This window comes from Hemibagrus wyckioides, linkage group LG14, assembly GCF_019097595.1.
Source record: "Hemibagrus wyckioides isolate EC202008001 linkage group LG14, SWU_Hwy_1.0, whole genome shotgun sequence".
Lineage (NCBI taxonomy): Eukaryota > Metazoa > Chordata > Actinopteri > Siluriformes > Bagridae > Hemibagrus > Hemibagrus wyckioides.
In genome coordinates, this window is record NC_080723.1 from 23,299,674 (window position 1) to 23,325,399 (window position 25,726).

General features: G+C 42.1%; 1 protein-coding gene across 2 annotated transcripts in view; it reads left to right on the top strand.

Moving 5' to 3' along the window:
- Window positions 1–25,726, top strand: part of fam135b (family with sequence similarity 135 member B) — a 73,858-nt gene that overhangs the window by 23,314 nt on the left and 24,818 nt on the right. For both annotated transcript variants that reach the window (XM_058408590.1, XM_058408588.1), the window contains 4 exons: window positions 10,519–10,598; window positions 13,245–13,384; window positions 16,759–16,829; window positions 21,839–22,012. In XM_058408590.1, the coding sequence (XP_058264573.1) occupies window positions 10,519–10,598; window positions 13,245–13,384; window positions 16,759–16,829; window positions 21,839–22,012 (465 nt within the window). The remainder of the gene's footprint in view (window positions 1–10,518; window positions 10,599–13,244; window positions 13,385–16,758; window positions 16,830–21,838; window positions 22,013–25,726) is intronic.

A 25,726-nucleotide genomic window follows, 5' to 3' on the forward strand; every position in this document is an offset into this window, starting at 1 on the left:
GAGCAGATTTCATATTATTTCATATTTTTATTTATTTATTTATTTTTTTTTATCGTACTAACTCTAGTCAGTTTTAAGCTAACCTGGAAGGATTTCTGAGAAGCTAGGTAACGTGGCTAGCTAATTATTGTTTCGTAACAGCTAGCTATGACAAGCTAACCTGACAGGGCTGAATATTTACAGTCATACCAATTTAATTGATATATATCGCGGCTAATTACTTGCTAAATAGCAATAAGTTGTGACTGTGTAAGTGCTATATAAACATAAGCTAACGCTAACCTGTGCCTGCTAGCTAACAAGGCAGAATTTTTTTTTTTACATCTTATCTATAAAAGTGTGAAGTAGCCTGACAGGAAATACTTCATCACACCATCCTGTCGTTGATTATTTTCCTGTAATATTACTTCAACCTCGCTTCCTCTGACAGATTTACCTCATATCCTCTTGGATTATTTGCCATCAAACCAGTTTATCAGACACAGTGATATAATTCTACACATACTAATGTAGTAGCTGAGCCACACACACACACACACACACACTTTCACCTCCTCCTGTTCTTCCTGTTCGTGCACAGCTGACTATGATATCACACGGCTGATGAAAAGTAAAGGTCACCCATAATGCCATGCAGCATGTTGTGTGTGTGTGTGTGTGTGTGTGTGCTCAGGGAATTAAACACTGACATCTGGCTCAGCTTCAGCTCAAACATTTGATTTCTCTCTCTCGGTTTTAATGCTTAACTTTCCTGCTTGACTCTCCCCAGTGTTTTTACTCACGAGTGCTTTAGTGTCATACGACTTTTTATATATCATCACACTGTTGAACACACACACACTCACACACTCACACACACTCGCATCGACAAAGTAAAAGGACACGTTCATTAACAACGAGAGCTGCGACTTCCTGCGACATGAGTGACAGCGAGTCTTTGGTGATGGTGCTAGGTGTGGGCGTGTCCACATCAGCAACATGACAAAGTTGTAAAAAACCCAACATTAAACTTTATGCACACATTTCTACTCCATCTCGTACGATATCATGCAGATAAACACTGAATTTTATACACAAACAACAAATCTCCCTTTAGGCACAAGAAAACGATTTAGAATGCGAGTTCAGTTTAAACCATGTTGTGTAAAATAATTAATTAATCACCTAATGATGATGTCATAGTACAGAGACTGGAGACTTCCAGAGAGAAAAATCCCTGTAAGTGTAAACACATCATTATACAGAGACACGCTATTCATGTTAGCTGAACTTTTCTGTGAGACGATCTTTATGTAATAGTTCTGGAAGGAGTCTCCAGTGTCAGCGAGCACACGAGCGTCATCGATGACAGGGTTGACGAAGCGGAGTTACTGTTACTACCATAAAGTTGATTAGTTTCCCATAACAGCATGTTCCTGCAGTGTTTTATTCCTGCTATACCACAACAGTTTGGTTTTTATTGGAGAACCTGAGAAATGTGTATTCAGTGAAGGAAGTTTTTATCCGTTTATTGTTACGTTTAATAGTGTGGAATATCTGCAGGACGTTACACAGGAACCACAGCATTAATATCTGGAAAATAAATCACTACAGTACAGTTTACTGATGTATTTGATGTGGAAAATGTTGGATGGTGAATGAATTGTGTATCACAAAGTAATTCAATTCAATTCAATTTATTTGTATAGCAGTTTTAACAACAGACATTGTCTCAAAGCAGCTTTACAGAAGTATAGAAAAATGATAAAGTTTAAAGTTAAGTTATGATTTATCTCTAACATTTATCCCCAATGAACAAGTCTGAGGTGAGGAAAACCCCCCTGAGATGATATAAGGAAGAAACCTTGAGAGGATCTCAGAAGAGAACCTCATTGTAGTTTCTGAGTTCGTTATAGACTTAGGTGTATTTCCTTCCTGCCGAAAGCTGACTGATGCAACGGAAGTTTAAAGACATTGTGATAGTCTCCAAGTGGTTCTGTCCACAGCAGTCCCCTGGGTCACAGGCTGTCCACACAGATCTATCCCCAGCGGCAGTGACCACCACCAAACCATGAGACTCCAACCGGGGTAGAGCGTCTGGATAGATCAGGCAGGTCACACTGGGAAATTAGAACACTGGGAGCTTGGGAGTGGGACATCGAAAGACAGAGAAAGACAGAGAGCGAGAGAAAATTTCAGATGGTTAATGTGAACATGTTTATAAACATTTATCTGAAAGTGAAGACAAAACTCAGTGTTAAAGGCCTGTAGCCAAGACTAGAACTGTCCAGTCCAAGAGCAGAACTAGCCAAGATCCAGTGTAAATAAAAGTAAGACACCATCAAGGCCAAGTCTTAACTTTACCCTGCTGGCTATATTGGTGCATCGTGGCACTGATTCATCTGAAGGAAAAAGGAATTCCTTGTGCATATGAAAATTAAAAAAAACTCACAAAACCAAGAAGATATCAACAACACCAACACCCAAGAGTGAGACAAGTCCATGTAGAACCACCTCGAACCAGAAACCACCAGAAAACATCTCAAGACTGGAATTTAAACTCACAATCTTCAGCCACTGAAACCATGACCAGATATTACAATCATCTCATTACATTTACAGTGATCCAGTTAGAAACAAGGAGATATACAGTGAGGGAAAACATTATTTGATCCCCTGCTGATTTTGTACGTTTGCCCACTGACAAAGAAATGATCAGTGTGTAATTTTAATGGTAGGTGTATTTGAACAGTGAGAGGCAGAATAACAACAAAAAAATCCAGAAAAATACATTTCAGAAAAGTTCTACATTGATTTGCATTTTATTGAGTGAAATAAGTATTTGATCCCCTATCAATCAGAAAGATTTCTGTCTCCCAGGTGTCTTTTATACAGGTAAGGAGCTGAGATTACAGTAGGAGCACTCTCGGGGAGTGATCTTAATCTCAGCTCAAGATTTCAAGATTTCAAGAAGCTTTTATTGTCATTTCAACCACATATAGCTGGCGCAGTACATAGTGAAATGAAACAACGTTTCTCCAGGACCTGGTGCTACATAAACATACAACAACAAGTTCAACACAAAACAACAAACAACACCGCAGAGCTAGGACAGAAGTTTGTCTTAGCCACGTAAAGTGCACAGTGTGCAGCTAGGTGTAAACAGAGCATAGACAAGACAGTGCAAAAAAGACAATAAATACAATAAAGACAACACAAAAGAACACAGGACAAAAAGAAAAGAAGAACGTGTACTGGAATGTAAGTGAAATAAAATAGATAAAGTGAAATGATGTAAAAAATAAAAAAAAAAAGTATTGTGCAAAAATATTGTGCAAAAATACACAGCAGCGGTTGAGGTAGTGCAAATAGAATAAACATAAGTATAACTATAGCAGCGGATGACAGGTAGAGGTAGTGCAGTAAGTAATGAACAGTATAAATTATGTGTGTGTGTGTGTGTGCGTCCACACAGTCAAGAGAGAGAGTGTGTATCTGTGTGTGAGAGACAGAGAGTTAATATACAGTTCAGTCCTGAGTGAGAGTGTGTGTGTGTGTGTGTGTGTGAGAGAGTGTAGAACAGTTCAGTCCCGGGTGTTGAGGAGCCTAATGGCTTGAGGAAAGAAACTGTTACACAGTCTGGTTGTGAGGGCCCGAATGCTCCGGTACCTCTTTCCAGATGGCAGGAGGGTGAAGAGTGTGTGTGAGGGGTGTGTGGGGTCAGCCACAATGCTGTTGGCTTTGCGGATGCAGCGTGCGGTGTAAATGTCTGTGATAGAGGGGAGAGAGACTCCGATGATCTTCTCAGCTGTCCTCACTATCCGCTGAAGGGTCTTGCGATCTGAGACGGTGCAGTTCCCAAACCAGGCAGTGATGCAGCTGCTCAGGATGCTCTCGATGGTCCCTCTGTAGAACACAGTCAGGATGGGGGAAGGGAGATGGGCTTTCCTCAGCCTCCTCAGGAAGTAGAGGCGCTGCTGGGCTTTCTTGGTGATGGAGCTGGTGTTGAGTGACCAGGTGAAGTTCTCCGCCAGATGGACACCAAGGAATTTGATGCTCTTGATGATCTCCACAGAGGAGCCATCGATGGACAGTGGAGAATGGTCACTCTGTGCTCTCCTGAAGTCAACAACCATCTCTTGGTCTTGTCGACGTTCAGGGAGAGGTTGTTGGCTCTGCACCAGGCTGTTAGATGTTGCACCTCCTCTCTGTATGCTGACTCGTCGTTCTTGCTGATGAGACCCACCACGGTCGTGTCATCAGCGAACTTGACGATGTGGTTGGAGCTGTGCATTGCTGCACAGGCGTGAGTCAGCAGAGTGAACAGCAATGGACTGAGCACACAGCCCTGAGGCGCTCCAGTGCTCAGTGTGGTGGTGCTGGAGATACTGCTCCCGATCCGGACTGACTGAGGTCTCCCAGTCAGGAAATCCAGGATCCAGTTGCAGAGAGAGGTGTTCAGGCCCAGCAGACTCAGTTTCTTAATCAGCTGCTGAGGGATGATTGTGTTGAATGCTGAACTGATATCTATGAACAGCATTCGAACGTAGGAGTCTTTGCAGTCCAGGTGTATGAGGGCCAGATGGAGGGTTGTGGTGATGGCATCTTCCATGGAACGGTTAGGACGATACGCAAACTACAAGGGGTCCAGCGAGGGTGGTAGCTGTGACTTGATGTGCCTCATGACGAGCCTCTCGAAGCATTTCATCACGATTGGTGTGAGTGCAACGGGACGGTAGTCATTGAGGCAGGAAACCGTGGACTTCTTTGGCACAGGGACGATGGTCGTTGTCTTGAGGCACGTAGGGATGATGGAGCTGCTCAGCGAGATGTTGAAGATGTCAGTGAAGACATCTGCTAGCTGCTCTGCACACTCCCTGAGAACTCTGCCAGGAATGTTGTCTGGTCCAGCAGACTTCCGTGGGTTAACTCTGCATAGAGTTCTCTTCACGTCAGCCGTGGTGAGACAAAGCACTGGGTCATTAGGAGGAGGGATGGTCTTCCTCGCTGTTGTGTTGTTCTGTGCCTCAAACCGAGTGTAGAAGTCGTTCAGCGCATCTGGAAGGGAGGCGTCACTGTCACAGGAAGGTGAAGTTGTCCTGTAGTTGGTGATCGCCTGAATGCCCTGCCACATGCGCCGGGAGTCTCTGCTGTTCTGGAAGTGGCCGTGGATTCTCTGGGCGTGTGTACGCTTCGCCTCTTCGATGGCTCGGAACAGTTTGGCCCTTGCTGTTTTTAAGGCCGCCCTGTCCCCTGATCTGAAGGCAGAGTCTCTCGACTTCAGGAGAGCACGCACTTTCGCAGTCATCCACGGCTTCTGGTTGGAGCGTGTCGTGATGGTCTTGGAGACGGTCACGTCATCAATGCATTTCCCGATGTAGCCGGTCACTGATGCCATGTACTCCTCCAAGTCAATAGAGTCGCCGTTGGTTGCAGCCTCCCTAAACATATCCCAGTCAGTGCACTCAAAACAGTCTTGAAGAGCAGAGATGGCTCCTGCTGGCCAGGTTTTAACCTGTTTCAGAACCGGTTTAGTGCGTCTGACGAGTGGTCTGTATGCTGGAATCAACATAACAGAGATGTGGTCTGAGTAGCTGAGGTGGGGGCGGGGCTCCGCACGATACGCGCCGGGAATGTTTGAATAAACAACATCCAGCGTGTTTGTCCCTCTCGTAGGAAAGTCCACATACTGATGGAATTTAGGGAGCACTGTTCTGAGATTTGCATGATTGAAATCTCCAGCAATGATAAACAGTCCGTCGGGGTGAGCATTCTGCAGCTCGCTAATAGCTCCGTACAGCTCACACAGAGCCTCCTTAGCATTAGCGCTGGGTGGAATGTACACTCCGATAATGAGAGTAGTGGTGAATTCCCGGGGTAAATAAAAAGGTCTGCATCTAACAGTCACAAACTCCACTACCGATGAGCAGTAGTTAGACACAAGCACAGAGTCTTTACACCATTCCGTGTTGATGTAAACACACACACCACCACCGCGAGTCTTACCGCACAGAGCTGCATTCCTGTCGGCACGAAACACGGTTAGCCCGGCTAGCTGAATGGCGGCGTCCGGAACTCTGTCGCTGAGCCACGTCTCTGTGAAAACAAAGACGCAGCAGTCTCTGAACTCACGCTGTGTAGTTTGCTGGAGTCGGATGTAGTCCAGTTTATTATCCAGTGAGCAGACGTTGGACAAGATGATGGAAGGGAGTGCCGGCCGGCTAGGGTTGGTTGTTAGCCTAGCACGGACACCCGCCCGTTTACCGTGCTTCCGCTTCCTCGAACGACGCTTGCGACGTCCTCTCTCCTGGCCACCGGCATCAGGCGACGCCGAGGACTGAAGGCCTGGACTTCGCAGCAAGCCGAGTTTGCGAAGTTTGCAGAGTAGTTCATCATGCAAGTTAGTAACTGCATGATTTCTGTACCGTAATATCATCTGGCGGTCGTATACATGAACACCACTGTCTTTGGTGTCCATGCACTTTAAATTTAGCGCTAAAACAAAAAGAAAGCACCATTTTGGTTCTGGAGTGGCTGCTGCATGCTACTGCCGCGCCGCCATCTTCTCGTTACCTGTATGAAAGACACCTGTCCACAGAAGGAAGCAATCAATCAGATTCCAAACTCTTCATCATGGCCAAGACCAAAGAGCTGTCCATGGATGTCAGGGACAAGATTGTAGACCTACACAAGGCTGGAATGAGCTACAAGACCATCGCCAAGCAGCTTGGTGAGAAGGTGACAACAGTTGGTGCGATTATTCCCAAATGGAAGAAACACAAAAGGACTGTCAATCTTCCTCGGTCTGGGGCTCCATGCAAGATCTCACCTCATGGAGTTTCAATGATCATGAGAATGGCAAGGAATCAACCCAGAATTACACTGGAGGATTTTGTCAATGATCTCAAGGCAGCTGGGACCATAGTCACCAAGAAAACAATTGGTAACACACTACGGCGTGAAAGACTGAAATCCAGTAGCACCCGCAAGGCCCCCCTGCTAAAGAACATGCACATGTACAGGCTCATCTGAAGTTTGCCAGTGAACATCTGAATGATTCAGAGGTCATGTGGTCAAATGAGACCAAAATCCAGCTCTTTGGCATCAACTCAACTCGCTGTGTTTGCAGGAGGAGGAATGCTGCCTATGACTCCAAGAAGACCATCCCCACCATCAAACATGGAGGTGGAAACATTATGCTTTGGGGGTGTTTTTCTGCTAAGGGGACAGGACAACCACACCGCATCAAAGGGACGATGAACGGAGCCATGTACCGTCAAATCTTGAGTGAGAACCTCCTTCCCTCAGCCAGGGCATTGAAAATGGGTCGTGGATGCAAAGAGGACTGGGCCCAAATTCCTTGAGATGTGAGATGTGTGCAAACCTGGTGGCCAACTACAAGAAATGTCTGACGTCTGTGATTGCCAACAAGGGTTTGCCACCAAGTACTAATTCATGTTTTGCAAAGGGGTCAAATACTTATTTCACTCAATAAAATGCAAATCAATGTAGAACTTTTTTGAAATGTGTTTTTCTGGATTTTTTTGTTGTTATTCTGTCTCTCACTGTTCAGATAAACCTACCATTAAAATTACACACTGATCATTTCTTTGTCAGTGGGCAAACGTACAAAATCAGCAGGGGATCAAATAATTTTTTTCCCTCACTGTATCACTGAGCAGATCACAATGCAAGTAGTATTTGTCACTGAGTGCTAGAGCAAAGTGGACAGAGTGGAGATTTATTTAGTTATTTATTTAATTTTTTGGTTGAGATTGTAGACAAGTTAGGGGTTAGTTATAAAAGAAACAGGTTCTTTAACCCTTTTCTGAAGATTCCAGGCAGGTTCTTCTGTCTGGATTGAGGTTAGAACTTGATTCCACCACTGAGGAACAGTTAGTTTGAAGCTTCTATAAACTGACCTAGTGTTTTGATGAGTAGGAACCACCAGGTGATGGTGGTTAATAGGTTGTTAGCAGGTTAAAGGAGCGAATATCTTAGAAAAACTCCAGGAGTGTGCTGAGGTAAGGGGGAGTGATGTTCCAGATCAGATCTTGTAAGTGAGCATCAGAGCTTTGAATTTGATGATGGCTACAGAAAGCCACAGAAAGACTGATGAAGTGTGAGTACTTTTGGTCTGGTTAAGGAGGAGGCGGCATGCTGCTGCATTCTGAATCATCTGAAAGGGTTTGATGGAGCTGGCTGGGATTAGTGCTCTGTAAGAGTCCAGTTTTGAGGTAAGGAGAGTGTATGGTATAAATCATGGCCACAGTGATAAAATTAGGGGTCAGGGTTCTAGGGTTTCTCGCTAATGATAGAACGATGCATAACAAAATCAGTGCAGGTATTTGGTGGTTTAGTGAAATGTTGGAGAACGAGGAGAGAGAGAGAGAGAGAGAGAGAGAGAGAGAAAGAGAGAGAGAATTCTCAGGTTGTGTACTGAAACCAGGAAATGGGAAAAGTTTTATATAAACTAGCAGTGACACATGATGAGCTCCAGCACTGAGCACAGGTTCCTGCCTGCTCCTGCTCTAACACACAGAATTCAGCTCATTATCAGCTCCAGTCTGGTGTGTGAAGTGTGTTAAAAAACATACACACAAGTGTGAAATTTGGTTAAAGAGACGTTCTGGAATAATAAGAGCAGTAAATAAAGGAGGAATTAAGAGTGCCGTGTTGGTAGAGTAAAATGCAAGGAGGTTGATTATCTTCCTGTAGCAACACATCCTGAAGGGTTTAATTCAACCCGGAAACACAACACGGTAACACACTGCTGTTTGTGAACCTGTACCTATGCGATTTCATTCCTTGAAACCTGATCCGTAAAAACGAACAGGTTTTGTGAAACCACGGCTACACTGGACATGTTTTCGAACATCTCCACATACCTGCTCATGTAACCAGGTTGATTTCACAGCCCGGTGATGCCGAACCTCTGCATGTGCAACTCAGACACATAGAGCCCTGTACAGAATGTGAATAAATGATTCATCTCTACTGGCTATAAATAATTCCTGTCCATTTCTGCAGTTCCAACTAGCCCTAACACAGTGATCTCAACACCATACTTAGTGATATATTACTTACACACACACACACACACATATGTGATGGATGAAGTGTGTGAGCTATAAATGAATAAGATGCACTAATAGCCTGAACACTTCTGCACACTATCATATTTAAACCTGCTCATAACTCAGGGATGAAGGTGACCTCTGTCTTGAAGTGCAGAAGCTCATTCCTGGCTCTCTCAGGGGTGGCTGGACTCTGGACCTCATCAGACTGCCCCAGAGGGGTATTAACATTGGCACTGCATCAGCATACAAGGGCAAAAAGTTAAGTTTCACTTCCATAGAATGTCTATTTCAATGTCAGTCTCAGTGAAGGAGGTGTGGCCTCTGTACCTGTCAGTCTCAGTGAAGGAGGCATGACCTCAGTATCTGTCAGTCTTAGTAAAGGAGGCGTGCCGTTGTACCTGTCAATCTCAGTGAAGGAGGCATGGCTTCTGTACCTGTCATTCTTAGTGAAGGAGGTGTGGCCTCTGTACCTGTCAGTCTCACTAAAGGAGGCATGGCCTCTGTACGTGTCAGTCTTAGTGAAAGAGGCATGGTCTCTGTATCTGTAAGTCACAGTGAAAGAGGCATGGTTTATGGACCTGTCTCAGTGAAAGAGGCGTGGCCTCTGTATCTGTCAGTCTTAGTAAAGGAGGCGTGGCCTCTGTACCTGTCAGTCTCTGTGAAGGAGGAGTGGCCTCTGTACCTGTCAGTCTCAGTGAAGAAGGTGTGGCCTCTGTACCTGTCAGTCTCAGTGAAGTAGGTGTGGCCTCTGTACCCGTCAGTCTCAGTAAAGTAGGCATGACCTCTCTATCTCTCAGTCACAGTGAAGGAGGCATGGCCATTATACCTGTCAGTCACAGTGAAGGAGGCGTGGCCTCTGTACCCGTCAGTCACAGTGAAGGAGGCATGGCCATTACACCTGTCAGTCACAGTGAAGGAGGCGTGGGCTCTGTAACTGTCCATCTCAGTGAAGGAGATGTGACCTTGAGTTGCTATAACCAAATTAAAGTCTTTAAAACGGTTTAACTGAATGGGATTTATTTTTCTTATTTACTTTTCTTTTTCTCATCTTTATTTACGAGCACATCATTTACTGCTCAAGTTCCAGTTTTGGTTTCATAAATTCAGAATGAAGCTGTAACCAATTACCAGACCTGCATTTATGCTTTTAGCGTCTCAGCCTCGACAAGCTGATGTGGTGAATTAATGCAGAAGGCACAATAAACAGGAAGCGTTTATATCATATGTGATTGTTATTTTCTTCTGGAGTTAGCGAGCTAATATCAGTCTCTCTATAAATCAGAGGAAAAAACCCTGAGCTGTCCGTTTAGTAGATATACAGCTACAGCACCTAATAACCTGCTACACAAACACCATCATGAACATCTCCACTGTTACACTAAAGCACTGAGCCGCCATATTGATAGTGAATAAGTAAGGTGATGATGCCATAACTCTCTCTTTCTCTGATTGGCTGCAGGTTCTATCAGGTGAGGGCGGGGCTGAGAGTGTCACCACATGTTCCACACAGATTTATAACCACAACACCTGGGCATACAGGTAAGATCGATCTATCTATCTATTTATCCATCCATCCATCCATCCAGGGCTCATATTCTCCATGTAACAGGACAGACTGTGAAGGTATAAATAGTAATTTAGCTATGTTCATCCCTCATATGTGTGTGTGTGTGTGTGTGTGTGTGACTGATATCTTATTAAACCACCTGTACATTGCCTCCTCTTGAGTCCTCAGAGCTTGTAACGTAGCTTTCACGCATGTTTTCCGTCATCATGTAATAATTTGTCGCTCATTTCATCCCAGAAGGAGAAAAATACTGGTTTAATGGCAGAACATCACCTCTCTCTCTCTCTCTTCCCCTCTTTCACTAATCCACTTCATTCACTGATCTGCATTCCCTCGTTTGTCCTTTCTCTCTAATCTCCTCCACTCCAAGGTCAGCTTCTGATCTCAATCATCGCTCAGCATCTTTCTCTCTCTCTCTCTCTCTCTCTCTCCCTCTCTAGTTTTATCCTCTCTATCCATCTCCCTCTCTCTTTTTCTCTCTGGCCATCTCAAGTTTTATTCTCTCTCTCTCTCTCTCTCTCTCTCTCTCTCTCTCATTATCTAAACCTCAAAACAAACCTACACTACTGATTACAGTCTTCTGTTTAATTCTGAACTCTGATTGGTCAGAATGCGTCAATTAATTTCCAACACCCTCAGCTCTCAGTTCATATCAACGTGCTTGTTTTAATACATTTACGTTTCCATGGTAACAGTGAATTATTTAGCAATTATGGAAGGAGTTTCCAGTGTCAGACAAAGGTAAAGCTGTAACCTTCAGTTTCTGACAACTTCAGGACTGATGAGTTCTTCTTCTTTACAATCTCTCAGTAATACGACAAGCTGCAGTTTTTATCTTATGCACTTCAAGAGAGAGAATAAAGAAAGAGAATAAAGAGAGGTGAGGGAACGACTGTTAGCTGCTATAACATAAGTGAGCACTTGTGAATGTTTCACAACGTTCCATGTAACTATAAATGGATTAAAAGCACAAATGCTGGAGTAAGAGGAAATAACCATGTTATTATAGGTAAATAATTATCTGTGGTGAGGTAGCAGTTGATTATTTTCCTATAATTGCAAGATTGTGAATATTTTAGATCAGATTTTACCAAAAGAACTTCCTCTGATGCTGTTCAAATTCCCTAACCTTCACTTTCCTTCCTCAGATCTGATCAGTAGTTCTAAAACACGTATAAAATCATACTGAGATATCTAACACCTCACATTCAGGTGTGAAGTCTGATGTTCTGCAGAACTGAAGTGAATATTTAGAAAGCTACAGTGAGTAGTAACGTCTCTGCTGTAGTGAGCACACTTCCTGGTTCTGAAGGACAGTGTCTGATCTGTGTGTGAGAGATCAAGGATCAGATTTTACTCCCACACAAACTAACAAGCTCAGATGAGACCAGACGCTCTTAACCGGACTCCTGTTTTCACTAAAGAGCCTCCAGACAAAAAGGAAAGTGTGCACTTTCCCTGGAAAATATCTTTACACATGGCACACACACACACACAGACACACACACACACAGACACACACACGCGCTGCACGCTGTTTTACTGCCCTGTTCACTGCAGCCATATTAAACCTGTACGTGCTGATTAGATCTGCAGGAGAGCTAACGGCTGAAAGATTACAGCGCGCTGAGCTGCATGCTAGCACCGGGCAAGAGAAAACATTAACATTCCGGACAGAGAGAGAGAGAGAGAGAGAGAGAGAGAGACCTAGAGCCTAGAGAGTGAGATAATTAGAGTGAGAGAGAGAATTAAAGAGATAGAGAGAGAGAGAATTAGATTGAGAGAGAGAGACAGAGACAGAGAGAGAGAGAGAGAGAGAATTAGAGTGAGAGAGAGAGAGAGAGAGAGAGAGAAAGAATTAGAGTGAGAGAGAGAATTAGAGCGAGAGAGAGAGAGAGAGAGAGAGACAGAGAGACAGCACACTGTGTTTTGTTTCTAGTCCAAAGGTAAAAAATCAGCAGTGAACTGTGCTGTTCTTTCCACCACATGCAGAGACCAGAACTTGTCTTCCATCCATCCCCCTCTCTCTCTCTCTCTCTCTCTCTCTCTCTCTAATCTAATGCAGCACACTAAGTACCAACAGCACTGCTTTTCATTACAGTCACAGGAGTAAGTGTGGTTTTCAGCTGTAGAAGAACAATTCCTCTCTCTCTGTCAGACAAAATATGAAAGAATACGTATTAAAAAATAAAACACGAGGCTTCTGTAATGCAGGACTGATGAAGTGATGCCAAGCTGCAGTTCTGTGAAGGACAGAGCCTCGGTTTGGACGGGCAGATACGTATGAATGGAGAAAGTCTAGAAATTATTTACAATAATATTCACATCACAGAATCCATTTTTTGCCTTGGAGAAACAAACACACTCATGATTCCTGGAACTCTTTCAGTTCGCTAACAGGGCTTTAAATAGATATTAGAGGTGTTTCCACTGAAATGGAAATGAATCGAAATTCTCTCCCACATCATCACCTTCACTGGTCCTCAACCACACAATAAACTTCTACACACAGTGACCAAAACTCTGGACTCTTTTAGATTCTCTGAACTAGATGCCTAAATGGAATAAACAGTAAAAATATCTTTTTCTTCATTCTCTCTTTATCTCTCTTTCTGCAGGTGAGTGCAGTTTCACCAAGGCTGGAGTGTACGATGGGGTCGTGTTCAGTCGGATATTTCAGATCCTCTACAGGAACGAGGAGGTTTCGCTGGAGGACCGTGTCATCTTTCGAGTCCACCTGCTACTGGATGGAGACAGGGTCAGTCTCACTGACCTCAGATCAGCCTCACTGGGATCCAAGCCCAGTCTAACCTACATTAGATGAGTTACAACGACCTCACATCAGCCTCAATTCGATCTCTCACTGACGTCAGATCAGCCTCAGTGACCTCCTACCTCTTGAGAATTAGTGATTTTCTCACTGACCCCAAATCAGATCATTAATATTTTTTAGTCTCTTGGACCTCAGATCTTTCTGACCTGAGATTAATCTCACTGTCCTCAAAGATCTGACTCAGTGACCTCAAAGATCAGCCTCATTTAGTAAACTTATACTGACTTCACTAACCCGAGATCAGTGTCACAGACCTCAGAGACCATGCCCACTAACCTGCCTCAATGACCTGAGACCAGCCTCACAGATCTCAAAGATTCCTCTCACTGATATCCAAACCAGCCTCATAAACTGGAGATAAACCTCTCACTGACCTAATATATCAGCCTGAATAACCACATATCTGTCTCACTGAACTATGACCAACACCACTGACCTCAAAGTTCATGACCTGGACTTAATCTCCTAAATGTTAGTCTGATTAACCTTAAATATGATCCTTTGTCTTCATAGTCCTCAATGATCAGCCTCAATTACCTCAAACATTAGACTTATTAACCTAAGATCACTCTCAATAACCTGGGATAAGCTTCAGTGACCTCAAACTTTAGAGTTACTAACCTGGGATCAGTCTCTCAGACCTGGGATCAGCTTCACTGACAGCCTTAAAGTTCTGAACTTAATCTCAGTGACCTCAAACATTAGACTTACTGATCTGGGATCAGCCTCAGAGACCTGGGATTAGTCTCACTGACCTCAAACCTTAGATTTACTGACCTAGGGTCAGCCTCACAGACCTGGGATCAATCTCACTGATTTGGTTTTAGCCTCACTGACCTCAAACATTAGACCTACTGATCTGGGATCAGCCTCACAGACCTGGGATTAGCCTCAGTGACCTAAAACTTTAGACATATTGACCTGGGATCAGTCTCAGTGACCTGGGATTAGTCTCACAGACCTCAAATCTTAGACTTACTGACCTGGGATCAGCCTCAAAGACCTGGGATTAGCCTCAATGACCTCAAACTTTAGACATATTGACCTGGGATCAGTCTCAATGACCTGGGATTAGTCTCACTGACCTCAAACGTTAGACTTACTGACCTGGGTTCAGCCTCACAGATCTGTGATCTGTCTCACTGACTTCAAACTATAGACCTACTGACCTGGGATCAGTCTGACAGACCTGGGATCAGCTTCACTGACACCCTCACAGATCACTGATTTGAGATTAACCTCACTGACCTCAAAGATTAGCCTAATTATCCTTAGATCAGCCTCATAGACCTCAAGTGATCAGACTCACTGATCTGATTTCAGCTTCTCAGAGCTGAGTTCAGCCTTACAGACATCAACGATCGGTCTCACTGACCATAAAAATCAGATTTACTGAACTGGGATCAGTCTCACAGATGTAACAGATCAGACGTACTAACCTTAGGTCAGCCTCAGAGAGTCAGGAATATAAAAGAAGGACAGAAGAACATCCAGTCTGGATAAATAAATGATGTCAGTGTGATGTGTTGACGTGTCTGTAAGTAAACATCTCAATCATTCTGTCAGTTTTGGTGCTTATAGCATCTTCTGTTTCTTCTGTAATTGTTTATACAGTAGTTCTGTCACTATGAACTGTAGTCTTGTGTATCAAAAGGTTTGTTGCTCTATAAAAATTAAAGATTTTAAGTCCAAGTTAGACACCAAGACTCAGCAAGTCACATGAGCACAGGGCGTCACTCGGCTTATTTTAGATCTTATTAGCGTTAGAAAACTGAAGACACCTGAAAGAGTGAACCGTATGACACCTTTGCTAATTTTAGACATGTCAGCTCTACGCTGGAGAGTGTAGCGGCTAGAAAGAGAGCGAGACTAATGAGAAAGGTGACTGTATAAATCAGATAAGCCTTCCCACTCGCTCTCCAGCTCACTCGCTTTTACTTTTTCTTTCTTTTGCTGCCAAAAATAACTTCTCATTTTCCTGGAGTGTCTATTTAATCAATATGTGCGTGACAGTAATTGGAACAGGGTGCTGAGGTTGGATCAGATGTGTGTGTGTGTGTGTGTGTAGTCAAAGTCTTCAATTGAACATATTCCCTTCATTCTGAGCTCGAATAACCTCCTGAGATCTCAGGGTTTATTCAATAGATTAACGTTTAAAATGATCAATGATCATAAATCTGACATTAGGTTTTTATCATGGAGAAATGTGTAGCTGGACCATCGAACAATCAGTTCCACTCCACAGTGGAGGTTAATATAAAGCTCATGTAAATGTGGAGGTTAATATGAAACTCATATTTCCCTAGAATATGAGGGGTGATATATTCATAGAAAAGGTCCAGAAAGCAAAAATTAGTTAGTTTTTCCCCACAAATGTTTGTATCTTTAAAGTTAATGATGATATCAAACTCATTTCTGCTCTCTGAGATGCTCCAAGTGCTTGTTCATCTAAAAAGCAGCTCAAATTTGATCGAGCAGCTCATCAATCAGCTTCAACCAGTAAAATTCCAAGTCCTGACTCATTTCATATCAGACCCACAGACAGAACATCATTCATTTCAACATACTGAAATGTCCATAAGTCCATTTCCATTCCTGGCTATCTTTATAAACATCTGCATTTTTGCTACTAATGTTTCTTACTGAAAACAAAAGATGGACAGGACAGGCCACACCCACAGATGACACCAGTACCAAGACACAAACTACAAGTAACACTGTCAGCTTGTAGCATGTTAGCGCGAATGTATGGTCAAAGCATTTTAGACCTCAGCAGGTATGAGGTTAATTGCAACTGAACAGATAATTGGATAATATTGATTATGGAGGTGATGAATGAGTCAGTGGTACAGAAATGCTGCATGATGGTCATTCCCTTAATGACCTACTGACATTTACAGAGGAGGATTGCAGTGATCCAGAGTTTGAGTGACAGCCAGAGGAGACTCTAGACAAATGTGAAATCCAAGCTCATGACCTATTTTATTTTTGTCAGATTAGGGTAGCGGTGGTAGTGTGGGAACGTGCATTAAATAAATAAATAAATAAATAAATTAATTAATTAATTATTTTACTGAGTTACTGATTATACATACACAAATAAAAGCTCTGTAAAACTTGCATTAGCATTGCAGACAACCTGACTTCCTGTTAGCTTAACAGCTAGTGCAGCACAGTTCTCACTCATGCAGTCAGTGCTGACATTCTGACACTGAAATGGTGTATAATGCAGGACCATCTAAAACATTTGGACAGCTTTGAGTTTGATTGACAGCTGGTTGTATTTTTTTTCCCTCCAGGTAGAGGAAGCTCTGAATGAAGTGGACTTCCAGCTGAGACTTGACCTGCACTTCACTGATGTTGAGCAACAGTATGTTCTTCTGCTTTTACTCCACTTCCCTCTGCAGATTTTTATCCTTTACACTCTAGTCTTTAATAGATTTTACACAGTAATCAGAATGTTAGTGAAATGGAACAGTGCCTAATGGGTTCATTATTGATTGATCTTTTAATTATGTTATCGGTAGTGTGACATGTTTCAGCCGTCAGGAACTGAATTTGCTTGTAATGTCTAATCTGAATTCTATTATCTTATAGATTTAAAGAAAGTTATTAGTAAAAAGGCTGTAAAAGAAACAGCATTAGCATTTTATTGCATTAAAAATGACAAAAAATACCAAGCAAACAAACCAAAAAGGACATCATTCAGAACATGTTTTTAATTTTAATGTAATTTTATTTTGTATTCATTATATTAGTCAACAAATCAATTATTTATATTATAGACTTTATAATTTATTATATTTATGATATTTATTTCCAATTTGCAATTTTTACACTGTACACTCAACACTGCAACCTTTACACTAAACACTGCAGAGTTTACACTAAACACTGCAGACTTTACACTAAACACTGCAACCTTTACACTAAACACTGCAGACTACTTTACACTAAACACTGCAGACTTTACACTAAACACTGCAACCTTTACACTAAACACTGCAACCTTTACACTAAACACTGCAGACTTTACACTAAACACTGCAACCTTTACACTAAACACTGCAACCTTTACACTAAACACTGCAGACTTTACACTAAACACTGCAGACTTTACACTAAACACTGCAACCTTTACACTAAACACTGCAACCTTTACACTAAACACTGCAGACTTTACACTAAACAATGCAGACTTTACACTAAACACTGCAGACTTTACACTAAACTCTGCAGACTTTACACTCCACACTGCAACCTTTACACTAAACACTGCAGACTTTACACTAAACACTGCAACCTTTACACTAAACACTGCAACCTTTACACTAAACACTGCAGACTACTTTACACTAAACACTGCAACCTTTACACTAAACACTGCAGACTTTACACTAAACACTGCAGACTTTACCCTAAACACTGCAGACTTTACACTAAACACTGCAACCTTTACACTAAACACTGCAGACTACTTTACACTAAACACTGCAACCTTTACACTAAACACTGCAGACTTTACAGTAAACACTGCAGACTTTACACTAAACACTGCAGACTTTACACTAAACACTGCAGACTTTACACTAAACACTGCAGAATTTACATTAAACACTGCAGACGTTACACTAAACACTGCAGACTGCAACCTTTACACTAAACACTGCAGAATCTACATTAAACACTGCAGACTTTACACTAAATTCTGCAGACTTTACACTCCACACTGCAACCTTTACACTAAACACTGCAGACTTTACACTAAACACTGCAGACTTTACACTAAACACTGCAGACTTTACACTAAACACTGCAGAATTTACATTAAACACTGCAGACGTTACACTAAACACTGCAGACTGCAACCTTTACACTAAACACTGCAGAATTTACATTAAACACTGCAGACTTTACACTAAATTCTGCAGACTTTACACTCCACACTGCAACCTTTACACTAAACACTGCAGACTTTACACTAAACACTGCAGACTTTACACTAAACACTGCAGACTTTACACTCCACACTGCAGACTTTACACTAAACAATGCAGACTTTACACTCCACACGGCAACCTTTACACTAAACACTGCAACCTTTACACTAAACACTGCAGACTTTACACTAAACAATGCAGACTTTACACTAAACACTGCAGACTTTACACTAAACAATGCAGACTTTACACTAAACTCTGCAGACTTTCCATTAAACACTGCAACCTTTACACTAAACACTGCAGACTTTACACTAAACACTGCAGACTTTACACTAAACACTGCAACCTTTACACTAAACACTGCAGACTTTACACTAAACACTGCAGACTTTACACTAAACTCTGCAGACTTTCCATTAAACACTGCAACCTTTACACTAAACACTGCAGACTTTACACTAAACACTGCAGACTTTACACTAAACACTGCAACCTTTACACTAAACACTGCAGACTTTACACTAAACACTGCAGATTTTACACTAAACACTGCAACCTTTACACTAAACTCTGCAGACTTTACACTAAACACTGCAGACTTTCCATTAAACACTGCAACCTTTACACTAAACACTGCAGAATTTACATTAAACACTGCAGACTTTACACTGAACACTGCAGACTTTACACTAAACACTGCAGACTTTCCATTCAATACTGCAACCTTTACACTAAACACTGCAGACTTTACACTAAACACTGCAGACTTTACACTAAACTCTGCAGACTTTACACTCCACACTGCAACCTTTACACTAAACACTGCAGACTTTACACTAAATACTGCAGACTTTCCATTCAACACTGCAACCTTTACACTAAACACTGCAGACTTTACACTAAACACTGCAGACTTTACACTAAACACTGCAGACTTTCCATTCAACACTGCAACCTTTACACTAAACACTGCAGACTTTACACTAAACACTGCAGACTTTACACTAAACACTGCAGACTTTACACTCCACACTGAAGACGTTACACTATTTTTACACTATAAAATTTTTTTTTAACCATCCCAGGAAACAGTATTTTAATAAAGGTTCAAAAAATACAAATTTATGGCTCACTGTCATAACCACATACACATCACATACATTACATATCATTCTACAGTAAACTGTTCTACAAGCTACTCAGGAAAATTTTTGTTACATGTAAATACATACCTTTCACCATCTAATGTACTACAAAGTTTCAGATTAAATACCTGAAATTGTACACTTCTCCATATTACAGATAAATACTTATTGCATTTTTACTTTTTGTAAAAAATGTAGCTTAGAGAGTCACATGACCATGATGAATTTCACTAGAAGGTTTTTAGCAGAAGATTCATTAGTTTTAGCCAAACGTCCTTCATTTCTTTCTTACTCACTTTCTTTCTCTCAGCTAATGAGTTTTGTTTAGGGTTGAGGGATTATGGGAGCCTGGGGCAGGGTGACTTCCGAGTAATGAACCGTTTCACACACACACATGCATTTAAACACACACACACACACACACACACACAGAGTTAGTAAGTGAAAGAACAGGGCTATTTTATAGTCACAGCACAATTTACAAACTAACACAATGGCCAGAAAAACACTGAAAAAACACACACACACACACAGCATTTCGCTTTCCTAGTTTTGTCAGTAGTAGTGCATAATAGTTACAGCAGTATGTACTCTACACACATCCGTACACACACACACACACACAGTTAAATCTAGTGTTTATTAGTGATGATTTTTTGTTCTAAATTGTAATTATTAATTCAAAATATATTAATTTATTCTCTCTCTCTCTTTCTCTCTCTCTCTCTCTCTCTCTCTCTTACACACACACACACACACACACACACACAGAAAGTTGATCTGACGGTGGTTTGAGCAGTCACAGATGGGTGCCTATTAAATGTTTTAACACAGTTTGAAGAGAACAGATGAAGCCCAGGTTGTAAATGGTGTTGGATGAAGCTGCCATGGTTTTCCTCTTCAGTGTGTGGAAGTCGCTGAAGCAGCAGCTCTGATATCCCGCGGTTGCACCTGACTTCATTCTAAAACCAGCATAAACACGCATATTTTAGCAGACATGCTGCTGTTATCGCTAATCTTTGCTAACGCTGTAGTAAAAGCGGGTCTGTGTTCCAGAGTCAGTGTAATGAATACGTTATCGATTAGATGTTTAATCTTGTGATCAGATTGAACTGGTCTGATCCAGCAGTGAGGATTAAACACCCCGAGTCTGATCTGGTCACTGTGTAAACGGATCAAAGTGATTTATTTCACAATGTTTACACCACTATAATTCACTCATTTTATTCCTCTTACTATTTTCCCTTACACTACACTACACAACACTACATAATGCTACACAACACTACACAACACTACATAATGCTACACTACACTACACAACACTACATAATGCTACACAACACTACACAACACTACATAATGCTACACAACACTACACAATGCTACACAACACTACACTATACTACACTACACAAGACAAGACAGCACTACACAACACTACATAATGCTATACTACACTACACAACACTACATAATGCTACACAACACTACACAACACTACATAATGCTACACTACACTACACAACACTACATAATGCTACACAACACTACACAATGCTACACAACACTACACTATACTACACTACACAATACTACACTACATAATGCTACATAATGCTACACAACACTACACAACTCTACACAAGACAAGACAACACTCCACTACACAATGTTGACCAACACTTCAAAACACTATACTACACAACACTACAATACACTACACAAAAGTACACAACACAACACTACGGTACACACTATTCAGTAGCTGTCATGTTTTTATGTCCTGTATTCTTTACACACTGGATTATTTAAACATTAATAATAATGAGAGGAATATAATATATAATAGAATAGAAGTATAATATATAACACAGAGCTATTAGACAGTGTATTAGCTAAATCCTTATATACCGTGTCTATAAATACACAACAGGAAACAGGAAATAGAGGAGGCTCACACTAATGAGGCAGATTAGACCTATAAACATGAAGGGTGGACAGCTGAACACACCAGGGCAGCTACTGCTGCTGCTTTGGAACCAGTGGAAGACCAGCAGATGGACGTACTGGTGTTTGTGGCTTGCTTACAATACCGATCCATTACAAAGATTATAATCTCATATAAGATCTACTAGCCATGTAAAACTTTATCTTCTGCACAAAAACTATGTAACAGGAAACAGGAAGTAGAAGAGAGTCCCACTAATGAGGCAGGTTAGACAGATTATACCTATTAAAATGAAATGATGTAATGGTATACAGATGTGTGTGTGTGTGTGTGTGTGTAGGTTGACTGATATCTCTTCAGTGCCTGTGATCAGCAGTAGGACTCTGGGTCTCCATTTCCACCCACGCAGCGGCCTGCACCACCACCTTCCTGTCATGTTCGACTACTTCCACCTGTCCGTCATCTCCATCACCGTCCACGCCTCTTTAGTGGCTCTACACCAACCACTAATCAGGTAACCCCACCCTCACATCTACAAGCTAATCCCAATAATGATCAGGTAACCCCTCCCTCACATCTACAAGCTAATCTCAATGATGATCAGGTAACCCCGCCCTCACATCTACAAGCTAATCCCAATAATGATCAGGTAACCCCGCCCTCACATCTACAAGCTAATCACAATAATGATCAGGTAACCCCTCCCTCACATCTACAAGCTAATCACAATAATGATCAGGTAACCCCACCCTCACATCTACAAGCTAATCCCAATATTGACCAGGTAACCCCACCCTCACATCTACAAGCTAATCCCAATAATGATCAGGTAACCCCACCCTCACATCTACAAGCTAATCCCAATAATGATCAGGTAACCCCACCCTCACATCTACAAGCTAATCACAATAATGATCAGGTAACCCCACCCTCACATCTACAAGCTAATCACAATAATGATCAGGTAACCCCACCCTCACATCTACAAGCTAATCCCAATAATGATCAGGTAACCCCACCCACACATCTACAAGCTAATCCCAATAATGATCAGGTAACCCCACCCTCACATCTACAAGCTAATCCCAATAATGATCAGGTAACCCCGCCCTCACATCTACAAGCTAATCACAATAATGATCAGGTATCCCCGCCCTCACATCTACAAGCTAATCCCAATATTGACCAGGTAACCCCACCCACACATCTACAAGCTAATCCCAATATTGACCAGGTAACCCCGCCCTCACATCTACAAGCTAATCCCAATATTGACCAGGTAACCCCGCCCTCACATCTACAAGCTAATCCCAATGATGATCAGGTAACCCCGCCCTCACATCTACAAGCTAATCCCAATAATGATCAGGTAACCCCGCCCTCACATCTACAAGCTAATCCCAATAATGATCAGGTAACCCCTCCCTCACATCTACAAGCTAATCACAATAATGATCAGGTAACCCCACCCTCACATCTACAAGCTAATCCCAATATTGACCAGGTAACCCCACCCTCACATCTACAAGCTAATCACAATAATGATCAGGTAACCCCACCCTCACATCTACAAGCTAATCCCAATAATGATCAGGTAACCCCACCCTCACATCTACAAGCTAATCACAATAATGATCAGGTAACCCCACCCTCACATCTACAAGCTAATCACAATAATGATCAGGTAACCCCACCCTCACATCTACAAGCTAATCACAATAATGATCAGGTAACCCCACCCACACATCTACAAGCTAATCCCAATAATGATCAGGTAACCCCACCCTCACATCTACAAGCTAATCCCAATAATGATCAGGTAACCCCGCCCTCACATCTACAAGCTAATCCCAATAATGATCAGGTAACCCCACCCTCACATCTACAAGCTAATCACAATAATGATCAGGTAACCCCACCCTCACATCTACAAGCTAATCACAATAATGATCAGGTAACCCCACCCTCACATCTACAAGCTAATCACAATAATGATCAGGTAACCCCACCCACACATCTACAAGCTAATCCCAATAATGATCAGGTAACCCCACCCTCACATCTACAAGCTAATCCCAATAATGATCAGGTAACCCCGCCCTCACATCTACAAGCTAATCACAATAATGATCAGGTATCCCCGCCCTCACATCTACAAGCTAATCCCAATATTGACCAGGTAACCCCACCCACACATCTACAAGCTAATCCCAATATTGACCAGGTAACCCCGCCCTCACATCTACAAGCTAATCCCAATATTGACCAGGTAACCCCGCCCTCACATCTACAAGCTAATCCCAATATTGACCAGGTAACCCCGCCCTCACATCTACAAGCTAATCACAATAATGATCAGGTAACCCCACCCTCACATCTACAAGCTAATCCCAATATTGACCAGGTAACCCCACCCTCACATCTACAAGCTAATCCCAATATTGACCAGGTAACCCCACCCTCACATCTACAAGCTAATCCCAATAATGATCAGGTAACCCCACCCTCACATCTACAAGATAATCACAATAATGATCAGGTAACCCCACCCTCACATCTACAAGCTAATCCCAATAATGATCAGGTAACCCCACCCTCACATCTACAAGCTAATCCCAATAATGATCAGGTAACCCCGCCCTCACATCTACAAGCTAATCCCAATAATGATCAGGTAACCCCACCCTCACATCTACAAGCTAATCACAATAATGATCAGGTAACCCCACCCTCACATCTACAAGCTAATCCCAATATTGACCAGGTAACCCCACCCTCACATCTACAAGCTAATCACAATAATGATCAGGTAACCCCGCCCTCACATCTACAAGATAATCACAATAATGATCAGGTAACCCCGCCCTCACATCTACAAGCTAATCCCAATAATGATCAGGTAACCCCACCCTCACATCTACAAGCTAATCACAATAATGATCAGGTAACCCCACCCTCACATCTACAAGCTAATCCCAATAATGATCAGGTAACCCCACCCTCACATCTACAAGCTAATCACAATAATGATCAGGTAACCCCGCCCTCACATCTACAAGATAATCACAATAATGATCAGGTAACCCCACCCTCACATCTACAAGATAATCACAATAATGATCAGGTAACCCCACCCTCACATCTACAAGCTAATCACAATAATGATCAGGTAACCCCGCCCTCACATCTACAAGCTAATCACAATAATGATCAGGTAACCCCACCCTCACATCTACAAGCTAATCACAATAATGATCAGGTAACCCCACCCTGACCTTCTACCAGCTAATCCCAATAATGATCAGATAACCCCGCCCTCACCTTCTGATCAGCTAAACCCATCCTTACCTCAGCTAATCACAGTAATGAACAGGTAACCCCACCCTCACCTTAGCTAATCACGATACCGATCAGGTAACCCTGCCTTCACCTTCTGACTACATAACCCCGCCCTCACTGTCTACCAGCTAATCACAACACTGATCAGGTAACCCCACCCTCACCTTTTGACTATGTAACCCACCTTCATCTTTTTCCTAATCTTTTTTACTAAGTCCAATGTAAGGTGCAGGAGATGCATTGATGTTCTTTAAAGCTGGCTTAGTTCTTGAGATAGTTGCTTTTTCCAAGTGATTGGAGTTGATGGTGACGAGCCAAAGTGGATGTGGCCGTTAGAGTAAAACCTAATTAAAAACACAGAGGCTTTCATACCAGACAACTGTGTTAATGCTGCAATGCAGCAAAAATCAGGAAGTCTTTGACACGCTGCTGTGATGAAGCTGAGAGTCGATGCTCTTCACTAACAGCTCCATCTTCCATTTATCTGATTACACACGAGATGATCAATCAGCCTGGAGAGCAGATTCAAGATTCAAGAAGCTTTATTGTCATTTCAACCACATATATCTGACGCAGTACATAGTGAAATGAAACACCGTTTCTCCAGGACCTGGTGCTACAGAAACATACAACATAAAGATCAAACACAAAAAACAACACCACAGAGCTAGGACCGAAGTTCCTCCAAGACACATAAAGTGCACAGTGTGCAGCTACTGTAGGTGCAAACAGAGCAACAACAAGACAGTGCAAAAATAATAAATACAAGAAAGACAACACAAAAACACAGGACACTTAGTGCTGAAAAAAGAAAAAGAACGTGCAATGATATGTAAATGTAATAAAATGAGATGATGTATAATTTTGAGACCTGACAACATGTACTGTG